Source organism: Populus euphratica, unplaced genomic scaffold (assembly GCF_000495115.2).
Source record: "Populus euphratica unplaced genomic scaffold, PopEup_1.0 scaffold142.1, whole genome shotgun sequence".
NCBI classification, from domain to species: Eukaryota; Viridiplantae; Streptophyta; class Magnoliopsida; order Malpighiales; family Salicaceae; genus Populus; species Populus euphratica.
This window is the reverse complement of record NW_011499936.1, coordinates 109,525-131,381: the sequence shown is the minus strand read 5'-3', so window position 1 is coordinate 131,381 and position 21,857 is coordinate 109,525. Positions and strand designations below refer to the sequence as shown.

Here is a 21,857-nt window from a genome sequence, read left to right as displayed (position 1 = left end):
GCTGCAAATTGTTAGTAAGCAAAGAACTGAATTATTAGCTGTTTGGATATTATAGCAGAGGGGCGTGTTGCAGCAGGGGATACTCTACAGAATAATATTTCACTTAAATATATATTAACATAATTCTTTTTATTTTTTATATCTATAAATCAAAATTATTGAAAAAACAACAATTTAATATTTTTCAAAAAAAACTAAAAACACGATTGTGTCAGAGACATCCTGGAACAAAAAGAGAGAGGCATAAACTGAGGAAAGAATGAAGGGCTGCGGGAGGATTTATCAGCTCAAACTCTAGTTCCAGGTTTGTAAAGAAACAGCCGGCGGTGGCAAGATCCTCCACTGAGGCTCTGTATCGTTTCTCAGACTGTCGCGGTGGTCTGGGGTGAGAATGTGAGATGATATGGGCACCGCTTATTTTTCCAAGAGTTCAATATTCAAAGCAAGAAAGATTATAAAATATAAAACTAAAACGTATGGATTAAATCAGATCTTCTTTTCTTTCTTTGATTTTGAGTCATCAGTTCATATTTTAATTGAGAATTGATTTAACTTATTTTTTTTATTTTAATTAAAAATTAAAAGGAGAATTGATTTAACTTATTTTTTTATTTTAATTAAAAATTAAAATTAAAATTTTTAATTTAATTTTTATTAGATCATTTCAATCTCATAACTTGATTTCTAAATTTAATTGTTTATTTTTTTAGTTATTTTTTAAATTTTATTTATTTGATTAATTAAAAATTAAAATTTATAATTTATTTTAATTTAAATCTTAACCTAAATTGTAAATTCAACATATTAGTCAAAATCAATCTAATATATTATCAATTTAATATTAAAAAAAGATATTATCTTAAATGTTATCAAAATCTCAACCTAAATTGTAAATTCAACATATTAGCCAAAATCAATCCAAATCAATCTAATATATTATCAACTTAATATTAAAAAAAAATATTATCTTAAAATTATTTTTAATTAAATTATATTTTTACATGAGGTCCATATTAATATCATACCTGCATTATCAATCTTTGTATAATTTAATTTTTTTTTAAAAATAAAAAATTAATATTTTTATGTTTTAAAAAAATTAACATAATTCAAATTTAGAGCGGGTCATTAACCTAGTAAAACACTACTAGTGTGTTTAAAAGTGTGGTTTGCCAAACTTAGAGCGGGTCACTACTAGTGTGTTTAAAAGTGTGGTTTCAAATTTTTTCTCTTCAAAACTTTTTATTTCTAAAAATTTATTTTTAATATTAGCACTTTAAAATAAAAAATACTTAAAAAAATATTTTTAAATAAAAAAACAACTTTTAATAAAAAATAGGTTAAAACTAAATATCAAATAAATACTTATACGAATTCTTTTTTTATTTAAACATTAATATTTGGAAGTTTACGGGACCGATCTAATCCGGTTAATTTAAAACAGTCTATTAAAAGGAAAAACTCTTTCAATAATAATAATATACTCCATTCCCATAACTTGAACCCAATAATTTACTTAGAAAAACAAGCATCTACCCACTTGAACCAAGCAGCATCAGTATGTATGAAGATTGAAGACACATTATTATTTTCAAAAAAATTACACCATTAATCTTCACTGCAGCTTTTGACAGGGCAGCTCTTCTGCAGGATTTTCCTCCCCAAAAACAAGCGGACTCAAAGCTGGTGGACAAAAAATAATCAGAGCTCTCCCTCTCTCTCACTGCTCTTTTCCTCCAGGAAAGAGGAAAATCATGGCAGCTCCTCGTGTCCTCCCTGTACCACAAATCACCTTTACAGATGGTCTTGCTGTTTTTGAGTACTGGGTTTTCTCTACTCAGATAATAATGATTATTTCATTTTAAATTTTGATATATCAAAATTATATAAAAATACCAGAAAAATTAATTCAAAATAAAAAAAATAAAAGTTCTCAAAAATTAAATCGGGAGTTGTCCCAACATCAACATGATTAATTTCACTTGTCGGAATATCCAAACACAACATAAACAACAAATAGAAAGATGTGTTTTGTGCTTCTATCATCAGGGTAATAAACTTGAACTTTGATTTTTTAAAATTATTTGTAGTTAATTATACTTTTCCCCCCCCTTGAATGCTAGTTGATGACCATGGCTATCCCTGTCGTCAAGACGGCAGACCTCGGGGGTTAATATGCCAAACAACCAAGACTAAGCATAAAGTGGAATGTGCCCAAATAAAAGGGGAAGTTCATTTACCAGGCAAATATTCTGTCGTGTTTTCCGAACTGGGCTGTGTCAAAATAGTAATTTTGATTTGTGAGAAGCAACACTCATGGACTGGAAAGAGCGCGATGCATTTGTGCCGCTATTATGCGATCAAGTTTCAGTGGGCAGATATATCCTCAAAAAATGAGAGGATACTTCAACTCCTAAGAAGATTAGAAAATGACAAGGCCTTCCCTTGCATGTATCCATTGAAGGTTGAATGTGATCATAAAACAAAGGCCAATACTCTTCTCTTGTTGCTTCTTTTTTTTTATCCCTATCATCTTGGAATTCATCTTCCATCACACACACACAAATGATTACAGGATAGATCCCTCCCACCAACCTGCTTTCTCCACTGTTCCATGTCTCTCAGTCTTCTATATTTAAAGCCTTGTCCTTTCCTACTGTCAAATTCTAAATTCTTAACTGACCTTAAAAATACACGAACAGGAACATAATGTCTCATACTCTCTCCACAAACCCCCTCAACGTGAACATGAATATGGTGAGTATGAGAACGTTAACTAGGCCTCAGAAACCCAATTCTTGTTTCTCCTCCTCCACATTCTTACCCCATTGTAATATCCAGACCCTGAGATTCCTTCCACACAGGTCTCTTCTGCGTCTCAATAAGAACAATTGTTACAAATGGAAGCATTCTATGTTTATCAGTACAAAACCCTTACTAAAAGATGGAACTCTCATTGTAAATGGCCAAGAAGCAATCACAGGAGTGCCTGACAATGTCTTCCTTACACCTTTGTCGGATTCATCTGCGTTCTTGGGTGCTACTTCCTCTCAAAGCAGTTCCAGACATGTTTTCAAGCTTGGAGTTATTCAGTAAGGCCCCTCTTGTTGTTACCTTGCCCTGTTTTCTAGTTGAACATCAAATTGAGAAGGGTTTTTAGTTCAATGGGAAGTTTTCTTAGAACATGATTGTGCAATGCAGGGATGTGAGACTACTGAGTCTGTTTAGATTTAAAGTTTGGTGGATGATACCTAGAGTGGGGAATTCAGGAAGTGACATTCCTATTGAAACTCAGATGTTGCTGCTGGAAGCTAGGAAAGGACGAGATTTAGATAAGCCAAATGATTCTCCCTCGTATATCATATTCTTGCCTTTGCTAGATGGTGAATTTCGAAGCAGCTTGCAGGGGAACTCATCAAATGAACTTGAGTTCTGTCTTGAAAGTGGTAAACCTTAACTTTCTTTCAGTTGCCAATTCAAAACTCTTGCACTTGTACGTGTCTGTTAATATCAAGGTGTCCACATGAATTAAAATCTGTGATTGTTCTTCTAATCTCATAACCATCTTCTCATCCTTTTCCTCTCCTTTTTCAGGGATTAAGAATTGATCTTCTTTGTGTTTTGATAGGTGACCCCGCTATAGTTACTTCAGAATCCATAAGAGCAGTTTTTGTGAATTGTGGGAACCATCCATTTGATCTAATGAAGGAATCAATGAAGTAGGTCAGCCCTCTGAGAAACTTTAAGTTTCATTCTGAAGAAAATATTTGATTCCTTTTCTTTTGTAATGGAAATATTAGAAATTAAATGGGGGTAATTTCGTTTCCATATGGAGTATTGATGTTTAATTGTCGTTTGAATTTAAATCCTGAGCAGCAAATTGAATTAAAAATTTCATGAGATCTCGAGTAGCTAGTCTTCTACCTTCCTGGCTTCTTGTTGTTACATGCTCTTTGCACCATATGCAGGATTTTGGAGGAGCAGACCGGAACCTTTTCTGTCAGGGAAACGAAACAGGCAACTTAGGCCACCATTTACTCTTTGCATCTTCATACAGGCCACCTACTTTTTCTTGCTTGAAGGAAAGTAGAAAAGGAAGAAAATGAAAGCATAATAATTAATGAATTTCTTCAATGCTTTATGATGCAGATGCCAGGAATACTAGATGTGTTTGGTTGGTGCACCTGGGATGCTTTTTATCAGGAAGTAAATCCTCAAGGAATAAAAGATGGCTTGAAAAGGTTAATCTATGTCCTTAATTCTTAACACATTTTTACTCCACGCACAACACATCGACTTGCAAAATGATCTGCAAAGCAACAGTTGCTTAGCATGGAATTTCTAAATTCATCCTCGTTTCACTCTCATAGTTTATCCGAGGGAGGCACTCCAGCAAAGTTTTTGATAATAGATGACGGTTGGCAGGATACCACTAATGAATTCCAAAAAGAAGGAGAGCCATTTATTGATGGTTCACAGTAAGTTTATCCCGTTTCCTTTTATTTTAATACGGAAAATGCAGGCTTTCTTATCTTCCTCAAATTTCAGGTTTGGAGGCAGGTTAGTCAGCGTTGAAGAAAACAGCAAGTTTCGAAGAACATCCGATGAATCCCAGGCTGATGCACCAAATGATCTAAAACATTTTGTTGCAGATATTAAGAGGAATTTTGGCCTTAAGTAAGCATCCCATGATGTCCGGTAGAGGTTCTTTTATCTTTTCTTTTGGTGGTGCTTGGGGGCTTAATGATAGTAGTTAGACAGGGATGGTGCAGAGTAGTTCATTGCAACTGTCCTTCAAGCAGACCAAGTACACAACTATCAGCGTGACTTCCGTCTTAATGTTCATACTTTCTAGAAGCGTCTTGAATTCCTTCTTCCTTTTCCCTTTCCAAAATTTCAGGTACGTCTATGTATGGCATGCCCTCTTGGGATATTGGGGAGGCCTTGTTCCAAATGCTCGTGATACTAAGAAGTATAATCCCAAATTAACTTACCCACTGCAATCGCCAGGGAACTTGGCAAATATGAGGGATCTAGCTATGGATTGCATGGAGAAGTATGGTGTTGGTGCAATTGACCCTAACAGAATATCTCAGTTTTATGATGATCTACACAGCTATCTTGTTTCACAGGATGTGGATGGGGTTAAGGTTGATGTTCAGAATATATTAGAGACTATTGCAACTGATTTAGGAGGTCGAGTCTCACTTACCAGACATTTCCAAGAAGCACTTGAGAAGTCTATAGCTTCCAACTTCCAGGACAACAGCATTATCTGTTGCATGGGTCTGAGCACAGACTCCATTTACCAGTCAGTATCTTATATATCCATTTACATCCCTATTTTTATTCTTTTTTCATGAACTCATACTAATCCATTCAGGATAGAGTTCATGAATATATAGAAACCTGAACAATGTCCAGCAAACACAGCAGAATTTAGCTTTTGTGAAGTTTTAGCATGCATTGAGTGGCTTTGTCAATCTGATTAATTGCAAATGTAGGAAATAATATGTAACAGATTATTCAGGACTTGAAAATGGTTTGTTAAAGCTGTCTAATTTGGTGTATTTTGACAATTAAATATTGTTTCTGATCATTTCACGCCTTCAGCTTGAGCAATGATTTTCATAGAAATAAAAACCGTTTTTGTTAGTGCAGCTCAAAAAGAAGTGCTATTACACGGGCCTCGGATGATTACTATCCGAAAAATCCAGCTACACAGACACTGCACATAGCTGCTGTGGCTTTTAACAGCATATTTCTTGGCGAAGTTGTTGTTCCAGATTGGGATATGTTCTATGTATGTCTGGAGTTACTCATCATTCATCTTTAAAATCTTCTACAACTAATTTCTAATTCTGATAGTCTATGAACGTCTCATCGACTTGCAGAGCCTCCATGATGCAGCTGAATTTCATGCCATCGCTAGAGCTGTGGGAGGGTGTCCTGTCTATGTCAGGTAAGATTTGTGTAGTTTCAGAATTCTTTTTCCCCTACTTTTCACATTCATAATGGTTTATCTTGCAAAAGCTGAACAATATTGCTATGAATTGTCAACAGTGATAAACCTGGTGAGCATGATCACAAGATACTCAAGAGGCTTGTACTTCCTGATGGATCAGTGCTTAGAGCCAAATATCCAGGAAGACCATCAAGAGATTGTTTATTCATTGACCCAGTTATGGATGGGAAGAGGTGCCTTTCTCACTTTACTTGCATGGAAATTCAATTCACTTATTTATTCACTCCTCCTGACATTCTGGGAATTTTTTAAATCAAGTCTTCTGAAGATTTGGAATTTGAACGAATGCACTGGAGTTATTGGTGTGTTCAACTGCCAAGGAGCAGGAAGCTGGCCTTGTCTGGATAACACAAACCAGAATCATGTCAGTAATAGTGCAGAGATATCTGGACAGGTTTCTCCTGCTGATGTTGAGTATTTCGAAGAGGTCTCTGGGAAACTGTGGACCGGAGATTGTGCAATCTATTCTTTCAATAAAGGTAACCTTTTCCTGCCACATTTTTTTATCACAGGCAACATAAGGATCTCACTCACAGCATTCTCTGTTCCCTTTTTTTTTTTTTTTTTTCCCTGGGAGAATCCAAGGGACTCACATGTTTCTAATATTTTGAAATACAAGTAACCACAAGTGGTCACCCCAGCAATCTGCTGACAGGCAAAATGTTCTCAATTTTTCAGGATCATTGTCACGGTTACCGAAGGAAGAAAAGTTTGGTATTGGATTACAAACTCTGGAATGTGATGTCTTTACTGTATCACCTATCAAGGTTAATTATTGGTCTACGAAATCTCTTGCACTCAGCTCACATGCATTACATTGGTAAATTAAATTTCAATCGATGGTTTCGCAGGTTTACTTTCAGAGGGTTGAGTTCGCACCCATCGGATTGATGAACATGTACAACAGTGGTGGAGCTATAGAGTCAGTTGAGCAGTGTGGTGATCCATCAAGCTATAATGGAAGAATACACATAAAGGGAAGAGGGGCAGGTAGTTTTGGTGGATACTCGAGTGTGAAGCCAAAGGGTTGCTCCATAAATGGAGAAGAAGAAGAAATGAAGTACAAAGAAGAGGACAAATTGGTGACAGTAACCATAGATGCCTCCAATAATAGCGGTTGGGACATGGATATATGGTACTGAGGAGGGGGGGCCTAGAGATTATTGTGATAATTAAGAAAGAGCCTGCAATCTGCATGGGCAGGGCATGTACATGTATATAATAATGACTGATTTAGCTGTAATTAATTGATTGTTAAGGAATACGGAGAAGCATCTGTAATGAGAAGCAAACATGTGATTCTTGAATTAAAAATCTTAGCATAATGAACAAACTACTGTATGTTATTAAGATTGGTTTAGAGGTGGTAAGAAGAGTAACTCCAGGGCATGGAAGTGAAGTTTGATGATAACGGGCCATTGGGCTTCTTCTGCGCAAGGAATGCAAGGAAGACGGTGAGGTGAGAGAGCGACCAAATAAACTATAATAATAACAATAATAAATTAAAGGAAAAAAGAAACGAAAAGAAAATCCGGTGAAAGAGGAAAAGACAGCGAGGTCCAGAAGGAAGGAAGGGTGCGGAAGTCGTCGCCGTCGTCGTCCTCCTCCAGTCGTGATTATTTAATAACAGTAATCTAATTTAAGCTTGTGCATCGCTGGAATTTGCATCCAATCTCTCTCTCTCTCTGCTTGGTCGTCCTCTTCTTTATTAATACCTCCAAAAAAAACTAAACATATTTCATTTTTTTATTATTCGAAAAATGTCTTACGCTTATCTATTCAAGTACATCATCATCGGCGACACTGGTTCGTTTTTTGCCTCTTAAATTCTTAATTTTGATGATGATTTTTTATTAAATTTAAATTCTAAAAAAACTGAATGAACAGGAGTAGGGAAATCGTGCTTGCTGCTGCAATTCACGGACAAGAGATTCCAGCCGGTACATGACCTTACCATCGGTGTTGAGTTTGGGGCTCGTATGATCACCATTGATAACAAGCCTATCAAACTCCAAATTTGGGACACCGTTCGTTCCCTTCTCTCTCTCTCTCTAATTCCAATTCTCTTCTCTTATAGAACAAATCGATAATTATGTTTAAATCTCCGATTTTTATGATTTTTAGGCGGGTCAAGAATCGTTTAGATCCATAACCAGGTCTTATTACAGAGGTGCTGCCGGCGCTTTGCTTGTCTATGATATTACCAGGTACCGACCCCTCTCGCTCCCTATCCTCTTCTTTTATGCTATAACTATAATGCTTTTTTGCTTGTTTCTTCTTCTGAAGAAGATGATATTGTAACTTGTGCTGCTGCTGTAGCCAGCTAGCTAGGTACCTAATTAAACAAAATTTTCAAAATGGGTTCTATTGTTTTCATATACAATTTAGGGTTTCTTCTTCATTTGCTTTTCCTTAATTTAAACCACCACCACCTGATCTCTTACGCTGGGCATCATAATCAAGTAATTTCATGACACAGATGAAGCCCTTTTGATTTGGCGTCCAAATGTGTGCGTTTCTGTTTTTTCAATCACTATATTGTACCCTAAGCTAGCCCTGAATGATATCTGGTTTCTTATTCAGGAGGGAAACTTTTAATCACTTGGCGAGCTGGCTGGAAGATGCAAGGCAGCATGCCAATGCAAACATGACCATTATGCTCATTGGTAATAAGTCTGATCTTGCTCATAGAAGGGCTGTCAGCACTGAAGAAGGTGAGCAGTTTGCAAAGGAGCATGGCTTGATCTTCATGGAAGCCTCTGCAAAAACTGCTCAGAATGTCGAGGAGGTGAGTAATGAACATAGGATGACCTATGCGTTGAAACACTTATAGACTGTTTCTTTGTTGTTTGTCAAGTTTTTCTTATTTGTTTGTCAAGTTTTTCTTATAGCAACATCCTTTGTGCAGGCTTTTATCAAAACAGCTGCAACTATATATAAGAAGATTCAAGATGGAGTTTTTGATGTATCAAATGAGGTTAGACCTGTTTATTATGCACAGTTATATCCATATTTCTAATATGTTTTCTAGAAGTCTCATCATTTACCGAAGCTTCTGGCTGCTTTATATTTTCCATCTGCAAGTTTTAATTTTGAAGGTTAACTATATTCATTCTGATTGTTTGTTTTTAATGTTGTTCTTCTCATGACAAGATCTGGATTTTCAAATGTTAATGGGGCAACTTGGAAATTATGTTCTACAAGGGTTTCCAAATTGAAATATTTTTCTTATTTCGATCTTCATGTTGCTGACATGCAAGTTTTGCTGACCTCAAAACGTTTTCATCTTATATTGTTGATTTGCATTGTACACCGTTTTTTAAGCATGGTTAATTTTCAAGTAGAGACATGATGCTGGCATTCATATCTTCAATTATTATTGAATGGAAGTTGTAAATGATTTGGCTGGTATTCTATTTGGATTTTTGCTTCCTTCGTACACTCATTCGCCTCTATTCAATTGGCTGTTTTCCACTTGTTAGCTATTTGAAGCTTTTAATTAGCTTTGCTTGCTTGGACATTGCTCTTTATATTGTTCTTCTCATGAAAAGATACGAGTGACGTCAGTTGGCACCCTGACAGTTACGTAGCAGGACTCCTTAAGGTTTCTTATCAATCTTTTAAGTGTTGGTTTCTGAATTTTCAAGAGCTCAATCCATTGCCAACTTAGCTTTTCAATCTGCACATACAATTTTGAAGCATGCTCTATACTGATGCCATTTTTTGACTAATATTATTAGATAAAATTGAAAGTAGTTTGGCTGATATTCTATTGGATGTTCTGCAGTCTTACGGGATAAAAGTTGGATATGGAGGAATTCCAGGGTCATCAGGAGGCAGGGATGGTGCTTCTGCCCAAGCTGGAGGCTGTTGCAGTTGAAATTGAAGACCCATTTGCTATACTTGAACGCGACCAATTTACACCTTTTGTGTTTAAGATCTCCCCTATTTTTTCAAGTCTGAATATCGTGACTTGTTTTCTTGAAGTGTCTATTCAGGGTATTAACGTATATGTATAATCCTTCTCGATATCACGTCCATTGATTGTAAATCCGTCGGCCGCTCATCTGCTTCCCGTTTCCTTTCATTCTGGCTGTTCTAGTTTCGCCCTCCTGTATCTGTGTTGAAATAAAACCTTTAATTGTGAAAAAAATGCGGGAAAGTCTTACCCTTTGTGTTGATCCTTCGATTTTATGTGGGGCCGCTTCAGCTTTGTTTTCATCTCCAGGGATTTGTATAAATAAATGCATAATCTTTCAGAGAAAGGAAGGGCTTGGAAAGCATGGATAATTCGATTATGTTGCCTTACCTTCCACCAAGAACGAAGGACCAAAGGCCATTTTGAGGAACTTCTTGGATGGAAGTTCCCTTCTCCTCCAAAGTCCAGACCACTCATGAAAAATCAACCTAGTAATTTTATTGTCAACATAGGACAGAAAATAGTTCAGGTACGATTTGATCAACCTGGGAGCTTGAATGAGTGAGTGATTCCAGAAGTGAAAGATGCGAACTTGGGTGACGTGTACCAACGACAGGTGGGTGCTATGTCTGGTACCTCTGCTGATGACACTCACAGGAGATGACGACGATAATAATAATAATAATAATAATAATAATAATAATAATAATAATAATAATAATAATAATAATAATAATACAAAATTAGTAATAGTAATGGTAATTACAACTTTAACAAATGAAATAAAAGGTTCTCTCTTTCCATATTTTCCACTCTCCGTCTGCTACGTCTGTGCTGTTCATTGGCGTCAATCTACACATCTGAGCAAAGCAACATAAAAGAGGCTTGTTTTTTCCCCTTTGATCCTTCTCTATTTCGTCTCCAAAATCTCACTCTATCGCTACCCTAGTTTGGGACGACAGAACAGAGAGAGAAGAGAGGTGGAGAAAGAAAGGTGTGTTGTCTTTCTGATCTGAAAAAAGATTTGAACTTGAACGGATCCAGGAATTCCTCCACTCTGTAAGCTTCTTTCTTCCTTTTTTCCTTTATCAATCTGACTTATTGTTTCCAATCACTGTATATTATATTATCAGATCACTTCTTGTTGTTGCTTAATAATGGCTTCACCTGGTAATCCAAATCAACAACAACAAGGAGGTGGGGGAATAATAGGGGGAGGAGGAGGTTTTGATCTGAATAAACTGTTCAAGCCCTCTTCTTCAAATCCTATGAATATGATGCAGCCCCATATCCAACAGCAGCAGCAGCAAGGTCCTTCTCCATCTCCCAGTAGTAACACTACCACAAGTGGCAATCTCACTACCTCTCCTTCCTTCCCTCTCCCTTCCTCTCCTCCACCTTATCTAACTCCATCTTCTTCTTATCCACCTCCTACTGGTCCTTACCACCCTTTTCACCACCCTCACTATCTCTCCCCTTACCCACCTCCACCTCCTCCTCAGCAACTTCACAATCAGTTCCTCACAAATACTAATATCCATCTCCAAAATAGACCACAACCCATCTCTTCCTTTGCACCCTCTCCTCCTCCACTCTCACCTAATAATTCAGGTGGTGCTGTTTTGATGGACATCTTGACCAATCAAAACCAACAGCAGCCTCCGCTATCCACTAATCTTAGTGGACCTTTCCCTTCTTCCACTCCCTCAACTGCATTCATCACCACCAGTCCTCCTGTCCCATCTGCTCCTCCTGTTAGTTTAGCATCTCCAACGCAGCAATGTTGTGCTCCCCCTGCGAGGATGCTCAGTACCAAGCTCCCTAAGGGTCGACACCTGAATGGCAACCATGTCGTGTATGATATTGATGTGAGATTGCAAGGTGAGGTGCAACCTCAACTTGAAGTCACACCCATCACCAAATATTTATCCGATCCTGGCCTTGTTCTCGGCCGTCAGATTGCTGTTAATAGAAATTACATTTGCTATGGACTCAAGCCTGGTGCTATTCGTATCCTCAATATTAATACTGCTTTGAGATCATTGCTTCGTGGACATAACCAGGTTAATTCTTATACTTGTTAAAGTCTCACTATGATCTTGTGTTTTATGCACCTAAACTTGATTAAAAATTGACATTTAAGACATCATGTAACCTAGCAATTGGCAATGTCTTAACCAATAATGAATTTCACTTTGTGATTATTGATAAATCAGATTTCTATGAAGTAAATAAAATATGCATTTGAAGTCCTTCGATGATCCATTACACATGAACACACTGCAAGAATGTTTGTTCTCAACTTATTTTGACATGTTGAAATACTTGGATAGTTTTTTTTCCAATAGCTGCTCTCTCCAAATCAAGTGCAGGCAATATTCAACTGATCGAGTAGTGGAGGAAAAACTTCACACCAAAATAATTAAACTTACTTATGACACTGACATCAAATTAACAATTGCGTTACAGATATTAACATGAGAACTGCATCACTATCCATTATTGCTTCTGGATTTTATTTTTGGTTTCAGTTCTGTCAATTAATTGCTTAGTGTACTTTAATAAGAGATGCTAAAATTTCTTATGTGTTTAATAAAATCCTGATTTTTTCTTAGCACTGAAGCGTCTTATAATTAAAATCACACAGTGATACTGGATAGATTTGCAAAGTAAGCCTCATTAATTTCATTACTTTAGCTTTCTGCTGTCCTTTCATGTTTAGAAGCAACCCCAAATGGCCAAATATTGTATCTTTCTTCTAGTTATGCAACATCTTTTGTTTCTCTTTGAGATCAATGTTGGTTTTTATTATTTTCTAAATGCTTGCAGAAAAACTATCTAATTCATTAGCATACATGATTTTCTCATGCAGAAAGTAACAGACATGGCTTTCTTTGCTGAGGATGTTCACCTTTTGGCCAGGTAACTTTTTGCATTGATATTTTTCCCTATTTAATAACAGAAGATGCTTACTTTTATCCCTGCAGTGCATGTGTTGATGGGCGTGTTTTCATAAGGAAGATCAATGAGGGCTCAGATGAGGAAGAAAAACCTCAAATTTTTGAAAGGATACTCCTTGCCCTTCACATAATAGCAGATGGAGAATCATTCCATCCACGAGTGTGCTGGCATCCACACAAGCAAGTAATAATGGATTTTGATATTCACGTTATCAGATAAATATTCCCATTGCGACACGTTTTTCAGTACTTGGACTGGTCTTGATTAAGGATTTCTTTATCTTTACTATGAATGGGAATATTGCAGGAAATTTTGATTGTTGCAATTGGAAATCTCATCTTGAAAATTGATACCATTAAGATTGGAAAAGGTGGAGCATTTTCAGTGGAGCAACCTCTTACTTGTCCCATTGAGAAGTTGATTGATGGGGTCCAGCTTGTTGGTAAACATGATGGGGAAGTCACTGAGTTGTCCATGTGTCAATGGATGACCACCCGTTTAGCTTCAGCTTCAACAGATGGCGTGGTTTGTTGCCTCCTCCCCTCCTTACCTCACAGTCTTATAGTTTGTCAATTTGTTTCTACTGGTACCATTTGTAGTTTCTAAAGGTTACAGAGCCTCAAACAATAACCAAACTCCCCCTCCCACATGTGCACTTATGGCAGGGACAGTCTATTACAAACTGTGTTTGTAAGATCTCTTAGTTACATTTTAAGGAGTTAAGCCATAATCAAATTCTTCATGATCATATCATCAAATTACCTGTCAATGTATCCATCATAAGCAATGCATTCTCTTATTCTTTTAGTGTTTTTATTCACCAAACACTCGGTATCTGCTCCACAGGTCAAGATTTGGGAAGACCGTAAGGCAGTACCCCTTGCAGTATTCAGACCACATGATGGCAATCCTGTAAATTCTGTGGCATTCCTGACCGCCCCTGACCGCCCTGATCATATTGTTCTTATCACTGGGGTAGGCTCCTATTCTTTCTGTTCTTCACAATGATGGAGCTTAATTATGCTAGACTTCTTAGATGACTAAAGAAAAGTTTGATATATATGTAATTCAGCCATATTTTACTGCCCTTTGATAATCGTGATACAGTTATTTTATCAGTAATTTGGTGTCAAAATCACTTTCATGTTCTTGAAGGTTTTGGTTTCCTTCATGATATATTCAATGTTGTAGGTATTGATGCTTGCTTACATATCTCCATGTACAGGGCCCCCTCAATCAGGAAGTGAAGATATGGGCCTCCGCTAGTGAAGAGGGCTGGTTATTACCTAGTGATGCTGAATCATGGCTGTGCACTCAGACCTTGACCTTAAAGAGTTCAGCTGAATCTAGTGCTGAGGATGCATTTTTTAATCAAGTTGTAGCCCTACCCCGAGCCAGCCTGTTTCTTCTTGCAAATGCCAAGAAGAATGCCATATATGCTGTACACTTGGAATATGGGCCTTATCCTGCTGCAACCCGCATGGATTACATAGCTGAGTTTACAGTTACAATGCCTATTTTGAGTCTTACTGGAACCAGTGATTGTTTACCAAATGGAGAAAATATTGTTCAGGTTTACTGTGTCCAAACACAGGCTATTCAGCAATATGCATTGAACTTGTCACAATGCCTTCCACCACCTCTGGAGAACATGGTTTTGGAGAAAACAGAATCTAATGTTTCTCGTGCTTTTGATACTGCTAATTCTGATGGTTCTGCTATTATGGAATCATCTCATGGAAGTAAACCCATTGAGATATCCACAGGTAACATGACTTCCATACCACCAATGACTCCTAGCAGTTCTGAAAGTGCTCCTGTAGCAAGCCATCCAGAAAGCTTGGGTTCTTCTGATGTTGGTAGCTCGCTAGATATTGCTTCTTCCAGTGGGCAAACCAAGGCTATTACTGTTTCATCACGCAATAATACTGACAATACTAACACTGTGTCACCCCATCTACTGTTAAGTCCAAAGTTGTCCCGGTCGTTGTCAGGTCTCCAGAGTCCAGCAAATATCACAGATCCCAATGTGCAACTCAGTGGTCATGCTGGTGACCAGCCTGTTCCAGATCATTCAGTTGACCGAAGAATTGAAACTGTGAAAGAAAATATTAATGATACCTCCACTGGTGATAATTTGAATAAAGGTGAGAAGAACATCGAACAAACTGGTATTGCAATGGTCTCTGAACCTCCAGTAATGTTTAAACACCCAACCCATCTTATAACTCCATCGGAGATATTATCTAGGGGTGCTGCTTCTGAGAATTCTCAAACTGCTCAGGGTCTGAATGTTGGAGAGGCAAAGATTCAGGATGTGCTTGTGAACAATGATACTGAAAATGTTGAAGTAGAGGTTAAAGTTGTTGAAGAAACACCTGGCAGTGGAACAGTCCCAATATCTAGTTCCAAAGAAAAACCTGCTAGGCTTACTATATCAAAGAGTACCTCTACTAGATTGAAGAAGAAGAGAGAAGAATTTCTTCTGAAAGCAGATCTTGCTGGGACTACTTATCTTCATGGGGCATATAAAGGCCCTGAGGAAAAGAAAGAAAATATCATATCTTCTGAAGCCACAGAAAGCACCAGCCCTATCCTGAAACAGACATCTGCTGATGCCTTGCAGGTTGACTCTGTAGCAAGTGAGAAAAATAAAGGCGAGCCAGATGATTGGGAAGATGCTGCTGACATGTCTCCACCAAAACTGGATGGTGATGGGGAACTATCACGGGGAGAGTCAGGAACCAATCAAAATAATGACTTTGACTTGCCCAGAGAATCTCATACACCTGTTGCTGAGAAGAAGGAAAAACCCTTCTACTCTCAGGCCTCGGATCTTGGCATTCAGATGGCTAGAGATTGTCATGTGGAAGCTTATAGTGTTGGGGCAATCAGACAAGCTAATGAAGGTAGCATTACTGAGTTACTTGATAGAAATCCTAGTGGTGTAGATGAGGAGCAACATGTAACTGAAGATGTTCCTGCAAAAAGTGGTGAAGCAGAAATATCTGTGGCTGTCCCGCAGTCCCCAGCCCCAGCAACTAAAGGGAAAAAACAGAAGGGGAAAAGTTCTCAAGTATCTGTTCCATCTTCCCCTTCCCCTTCCCCGAGTCCATTCAACTCAACTGGTTCATCCAATGAACCAGGTTGCACTTCTGGTGCCCAATCTAGTGATGCTGCTTTACCTCAGATAATGGCCTTGCAGGATACTCTTGATCAGGTTATTGGAATTTCAATTAACTGTTCTGTATATGTGATTTGCAATTTTATGGTTACAATGAGCGTGCTATATGCAATATTTCCCAACATCAGTTCACTGCTATGATCTATCTTTTCTGATGTCATGTGTTGATTGCTTAACACACTTCTTGCAGAATGTCATCATCTCGAGAATATCACTTTTTTCTGTTTTTCTTTTGATATTTTATGAATTATTAAAATCAACTATCACTCTTTTTATCCTCTCTTTTTTTTCTTCTGTCAGCTTTTTGTCACCTCCTTTATATTGTGCATCTAATTTTTTCTGTCTCATTTCCATATCCAATCTCATTTCTTGAAACTAAATGTTGCTAGAACATGTGTGGATTTGAACCTTTCTCCTCTATTGATTTCCTCTATCCAATATTTTGTTCATGCATTTTTTCTTTTAGATTGATGCCTTCATGAAGAGTTCAAGACTGATGATTTTTGTTTCACGTTGCACAGTTGCTGAACATGCAGAAAGAAATGCAGAAGCAGATGAATACAATGATTTCTGTCCCAGTTTCCAAAGAAGGTAAAAGACTAGAGGCATCCTTGGGCCGGAGCATCGAGAAAATTATCAGGGCTAACACAGATTCTTTATGGGCTCGTTTTCAAGAAGAAAACACAAAACATGAGAAGTTGGAGAAGGACCGTATACAGCAGTTAACTAATTTGATCACGAATTGTATAAACAAGGATTTGCCAACAGCTTTGGAGAAAACTTTAAAGAAGGAAATAGCTGCAATTGGACCTGCTGTTGCTCGTGCTATCACTCCCATTTTGGAGAAAAGCATATCATCAGCTATTACAGAGTCATTCCAGGTTAAATGCCAAAGCTTCTCATTTGTCAACATATCTATTCTTGTTTCAGCAGCTTATTCTCTATATCACTAATCATAATCTTGGAAAATAGAGTCATGCACAGATGTCCAGTTATCTTTGCTCTAGATGATGGTTTCATTAAATGCTGATAATTATAGCATAATCTTCCCATTCCTGTCGATCTTTTTTGTTTCTATGTATGCTCATCAATGATCAAGGTTTCTTTATCGTTGCTCTAGATGATGGTTTCATTAAATGCTGATAATTATAGCATAATCTTCCCATTCCTGTCGATCTTATTTGTTCCTATGTATGCTCATCAATGATCAAGGTTTCTTTATGTGCTAGCAGAAAGGGGTGGGAGAGAAGGCGGTGAATCAGTTAGAGAAGACGGTTAGTTCAAAACTTGAAGCTACAGTGGCCAGACAAATCCAATCACAGTTTCAAACATCTGGCAAGCAAGCTCTTCAGGTTATTTGAAGTTCCATATGATGCCGTATCTTTGAACAATAACCTTGACTTGCATGAACCTTAATTTAATTTAAATGACAAGTAGGTTAAGGTTTGTTTATCTCTTTTTATGTAGGACTTTAAGGACTGTTTTTGACCCAGTGATTTTACTCTGCTAGTTTCTTTTGGATGGACTATGCAATTGTTTTAGGGATTTTGTCTTCTCTTTGGAAGAATGAATGATGATATATTTTTTCACATGTATTAAGAAACTTATTTGTTAAATATTTTTGAAGAAGCCAAAGGATGAGGAGCTTCTTTCTTAAAACAGAAAAAAATGATATTGTTGGTATTTGCAGGATGCATTAAGGTCTACACTGGAAGCTTCAATTATTCCTGCATTTGAGATGTCCTGCAAGGCCATGTTTGATCAAGTCGATGCCACATTCCAGAATGGGCTTAATAAGCATATAAATGACATTCAGCAACAGTTTAATTCCATGCATTCTCCTGTGGCCATTGCCCTGAGGGTATGTGTACTTTTGATATGTATAGTAGTAGGTTGCCGATCTTCTATATTCATGTGTTTTTGTGCTTTATTTATTACTTGTCAATTATGCATCCTACTTTGTGGTATATCTTCTTGAACTGATGGCATTAGCCTGTTGTATCAATTTAGTGCGTGAAAATTTTTGAACTATTAAACACTTGGACTTAAGGGTCCTTTTTTTATAGTATTGGATCTCTAAAGACACCCATTGTGAAATTATTCCTCAATTTTCACTGAAGTAGATGTTTAAAATATTATAACTGAATTTCAAAACACCCTTAAGTGTTTAGTTTTCTTGAACTGCAGGATCCTTTATATTAGATCTCTAAATACCCTCTTGTGAATGTGTCTATTGTGAAATTATTCCTTCTTTTCCATTTGAAGCCAGTTTGAAAAATATTCTAAATGACCTCTAAAGCATCTAATCAAATATTCAAAGATTCTCATGCTATTTTTTCCTCATTCAAATGGAAAACTAAGTTCCACCATTAGAGAGGTCTCATTCTAAATCCGTTTTTCTTCTTTGAACTAATATGCAATGAAACAAGTAGTAGAGTATAGTCTTAATCTCCTTTCATAAATAAGTAAGTCTTCCTGCTATGGGTGGCCTCCCTGTAATTTATGGTGGCAGGGAGGTACTGCTTATGACCAACACCAGCTGTTCAGCCAACACATTTTGGCCAAAAATAAAGCCAAACAAAAATTTATATTTAGTTGTTGTACTGGGTTCATAATATTCCGTGTCCTTTTTTTTTTTCCCCTTAGGGTGCATGTGAGAGTTTAAAATATAGATTTTCCACCTTAAATTTCTTTGCATGTTTATGGTGGCAAGTTAACTAACTTCCATGGTATCTATAATGATAGGATTTCAATAAATATCGAAGTGGTTAATTCTATACAAGAGAATGCTTTCCTTTACATGGACCTGTTGATGTTTTTAGACTGAGGTGCATGTCATGCTGTACTGTTTATAGTTGCTTTTTGAAATTTTGTATATGAACACGTGTTATTGCAGGATGCTATCAATTCAGCATCATCACTCACCCAGACCTTAAGTGGAGAGCTGGCAGATGGTCAACGGCAGCTCTTAGCTTTGGCGGCTGCAGGTGCAAACTCAAAAGTGGGAGATCCATCAACGAAGTTGGGCAATGGACCATTGCCTGGTATGCATGAGATGGTATGCCCTTTTCGTTTATTGTTTGGGTTTTTTTTTTGTTTTGTTTAATGTGTATTGAGTAGCTTCCAGTTAAACAGCTGTGATGGTTTTTCTTTTAGTAAAAATGATCTATCTTCATTAGAAGTTACAAAGCTTTTAGTTGCATCTGACTTGTGTATTTGTTGATATCAACAGCCTGAGGTGCCTTTGGATCCAACAAAAGAATTGTCAAGGTTGATAGCTGAGCAGAAATATGAGGAAGCGTTCACCTTAGCTCTGCACAGAAGTGATGTCTCAATAGTTTCCTGGTTATGTTCTCAGGTATGCTCTGTCATCAATTGTAGACAGATAAACTCCAATATGGCTGGTTTCTTTGAAGTGCTTGTAGATAACTTGGGACTGGTAAGCTGTGTTCATGTGTTAAGCTACATAGAAAGACTGGCATACATGTGCTTGTACTGGTAAAGAGATTGAGTAAACGAGCAAAACATGACTCAACTATATTCTACCTGATTGGGGTCACGTGCAAGTTTTTTTTATTCTAGTGAGATTTGGCTTTCTGATGCCATTCTTGCATCATCTTTGTGGCCACACTCTCCTCTTAACCTGCCAATTTGAATTTTGAACCAAAATACTAAACCGTTGGGTTTGTTTGAGCTTAGATCAGCCAAACGGTGCCAGGCATTGTATAATACAAAGTTGGAAGCATAATTTTCACTCATGACATGTTTGCTGTCTTCACTAGGTTGATCTACAGGGTATATTGTCAATTTCACCACTACCTTTAAGCCAAGGAGTTCTGCTGGCCCTTCTACAGCAACTGGCATGTGATTTTAGTAATGAAACCTCTAGAAAGTTGGCATGGATGACAGATGTGGCTGCTGCCATAAACCCTACAGATCCAATGATTGCGATGCATGTAGGACCAATTTTTGATCAAGTCTATCAGATAGTGGTCCATCAAAGGAGTCTGCCCAGCACATCTGCTTCAGAAGCCTCAGGCATACGTGTTCTTCTGGTTGTCATAAATTCTGTGCTAAGGAGCTGTAAATGATTTCTTTTCCCTTTCGTTCCTACCATTTTGTGCAAATATGTAACATAGTACTTTTTATTTTTGAGTTGTATAGGGATCTAGGAAAGTTTCGGGGAATCAGAATTGTTTGAATTAGTCGAGTGTTTTATAAATGTGTGATTCTTACATAATCCGTTGTTGGCTAGTTTCAAAGGGTGAAGTCAATATAACTTTGATCGACCTTTTTCAGTTTGCACCCCTGTAGTTTCAGTTCATGATCATAGCAATTTTACTTCACAAATTCCTATGCTCTTATGATTTCAACTCATTTGTTTCCTTCAAAGGTGGTAAAAGGTATAGGTTGCAACAGAAAGAGATGTGCAAAAGAAGTTGATTCTAGTATTGATGTTGGAAATTACATTGTGAACGAAGTGTAACTCTTTCTTATCCTGTTGCATTACTGTTCGATCAGTTTCCAAAGCTACCGGCCTACCACCATTGAAAATTTCCCTGGCCTGTCAAAACATGAAAACTAGACAGAGAAAAGGAAACCCTACATCAAAATTAATGTTGGACCGTACTGCATTTATATGAGAGAGGTACATCTCATGTACTGAAGAATTCCATTCCTCCAACAGATGACAGCCGAAATCAGGATGTTGTCACGCTGAGAAGAGCATCTCCTGCAAGATTGAAAGAAAACATGTTCAGGAGGAAATTGCAACAACGAAAATCTGATTCTGTGCTCCTCGGTCTGCAAGCACTGGCATTGCCTCATGTCTGAGATGAAAACAAATGCCCCCCTCAAATTCTCATATACAGAACCATGGGAAAACACTGCTACGGTCCTTACTTTCATATACAAGTATCGGAATCTACATGGATTGGATTAGTTTCCTATCAATATTGTTACACTTCTATAGCTTTGAATTGTCTTTGAATGCTTGTCTTTTTCATCCTTGGCAAAATTGGTGCTGTTCTTTTTTTAACGAGTACTATGATTTTGTACTCCCATTTTTCTTTTTTATATTGATCCACAGTTCGGTAATTCATGGTAACACAAAAAAGGAAAAAGGAAAAGCCAAGCCATGTAATATACCATTTTTCGGTTTTCTTAAGGTTGTAGAAAATTTCAAGGAATTGGTGTTGATATGATTTGGTTGAATTAGTTTGTGTGAATCTGATTTCATTGTTTGCTAGTTTCAAAGAGGGAACTCAATAGAATGCAGCTTTCTGCACTCTTGTGGTTTCAGTTCATAGTTTTATTTGACCAAATTTCAGTGCTTTTAATCTTTTTGTATCAGAAAATTCAGGGAAAAAATATGATTCCCTTGCTGATAGTAGAAATTACATTATGAGCAAATAGCTAGCTAGGTTGCCTGCCAACATTGATCAGTTTCCCACCTCCTCGTTGTTCGAAGTCCCTGAAAAGTGTTTGAAGTAGAATGTCTGAATTGATAAGATGGAGCTGCAGTCGTAGCTACCCCTAGCTGCAGGATCAGATAAGGTTGCATAAGCATTGTGGATATCTATGAAATCTTGACCATTACGATCTGAAGAAGTGGTGTCTGGATGGTATAGTTTTGCTAGACTTCGGAATACTGCCTTTATCTCAGATTGGGAAGCATTTTGGTCGAAACAGAGGATTTCGTAGTGTATTTTCTGATGACTTTGTTTTAACTGAATGTGGAGGACCGACAGTGGCTGGGGGGGGGGGGA

The 21,857-nt window shown here is 37.3% G+C and overlaps 3 protein-coding genes and 1 pseudogene across 4 annotated transcripts; all 4 read left to right on the top strand.

The window, feature by feature from the left end:
* Positions 1–2,485: 2,485 nt before the first annotated feature.
* LOC105136453 (probable galactinol--sucrose galactosyltransferase 2) lies at positions 2,486–7,375 on the top strand. Its single transcript, XM_011041807.1, has 14 exons — positions 2,486–3,092; positions 3,202–3,446; positions 3,629–3,719; positions 3,969–4,017; positions 4,150–4,241; positions 4,371–4,478; positions 4,549–4,677; positions 4,901–5,311; positions 5,662–5,803; positions 5,895–5,962; positions 6,064–6,198; positions 6,284–6,504; positions 6,704–6,792; positions 6,877–7,375. Exons 1-14 carry the CDS (start codon positions 2,710–2,712, stop codon positions 7,165–7,167), a joined length of 2,454 nt encoding a protein of 817 aa, XP_011040109.1. The 5' UTR covers positions 2,486–2,709; the 3' UTR covers positions 7,168–7,375.
* Positions 7,376–7,460: 85 nt separating this feature from the next.
* LOC105136450 (ras-related protein RABB1c-like) lies at positions 7,461–10,204 on the top strand. The gene is made up of 6 exons (XM_011041804.1): positions 7,461–7,831; positions 7,913–8,052; positions 8,150–8,232; positions 8,609–8,813; positions 8,934–9,002; positions 9,813–10,204. Exons 1-6 carry the CDS (start codon positions 7,786–7,788, stop codon positions 9,903–9,905), a joined length of 636 nt encoding a protein of 211 aa, XP_011040106.1. The 5' UTR covers positions 7,461–7,785; the 3' UTR covers positions 9,906–10,204.
* Positions 10,205–10,734: 530 nt separating this feature from the next.
* LOC105136448 (enhancer of mRNA-decapping protein 4-like) lies at positions 10,735–20,390 on the top strand. 2 transcript variants are annotated; one of them, XM_011041803.1, is made up of 13 exons: positions 10,735–10,938; positions 11,078–12,007; positions 12,817–12,866; positions 12,932–13,088; positions 13,212–13,430; positions 13,752–13,880; positions 14,131–16,125; positions 16,611–16,970; positions 17,322–17,441; positions 17,780–17,950; positions 18,986–19,147; positions 19,322–19,447; positions 19,872–20,390. In XM_011041803.1, exons 2-13 carry the CDS (start codon positions 11,102–11,104, stop codon positions 20,178–20,180), a joined length of 4,704 nt encoding a protein of 1,567 aa, XP_011040105.1. In that variant the 5' UTR covers positions 10,735–10,938; positions 11,078–11,101; the 3' UTR covers positions 20,181–20,390. The 2 variants fall into 2 exon arrangements, with proteins under 2 accessions (XP_011040105.1, XP_011040104.1); XM_011041802.1 differs by having other exon boundaries at positions 10,735–11,003.
* Positions 20,391–20,841: 451 nt separating this feature from the next.
* The window catches only part of LOC105136543 (pentatricopeptide repeat-containing protein At3g24000, mitochondrial-like), a 5,670-nt pseudogene continuing 4,654 nt past the window's right edge, over positions 20,842–21,857 (top strand).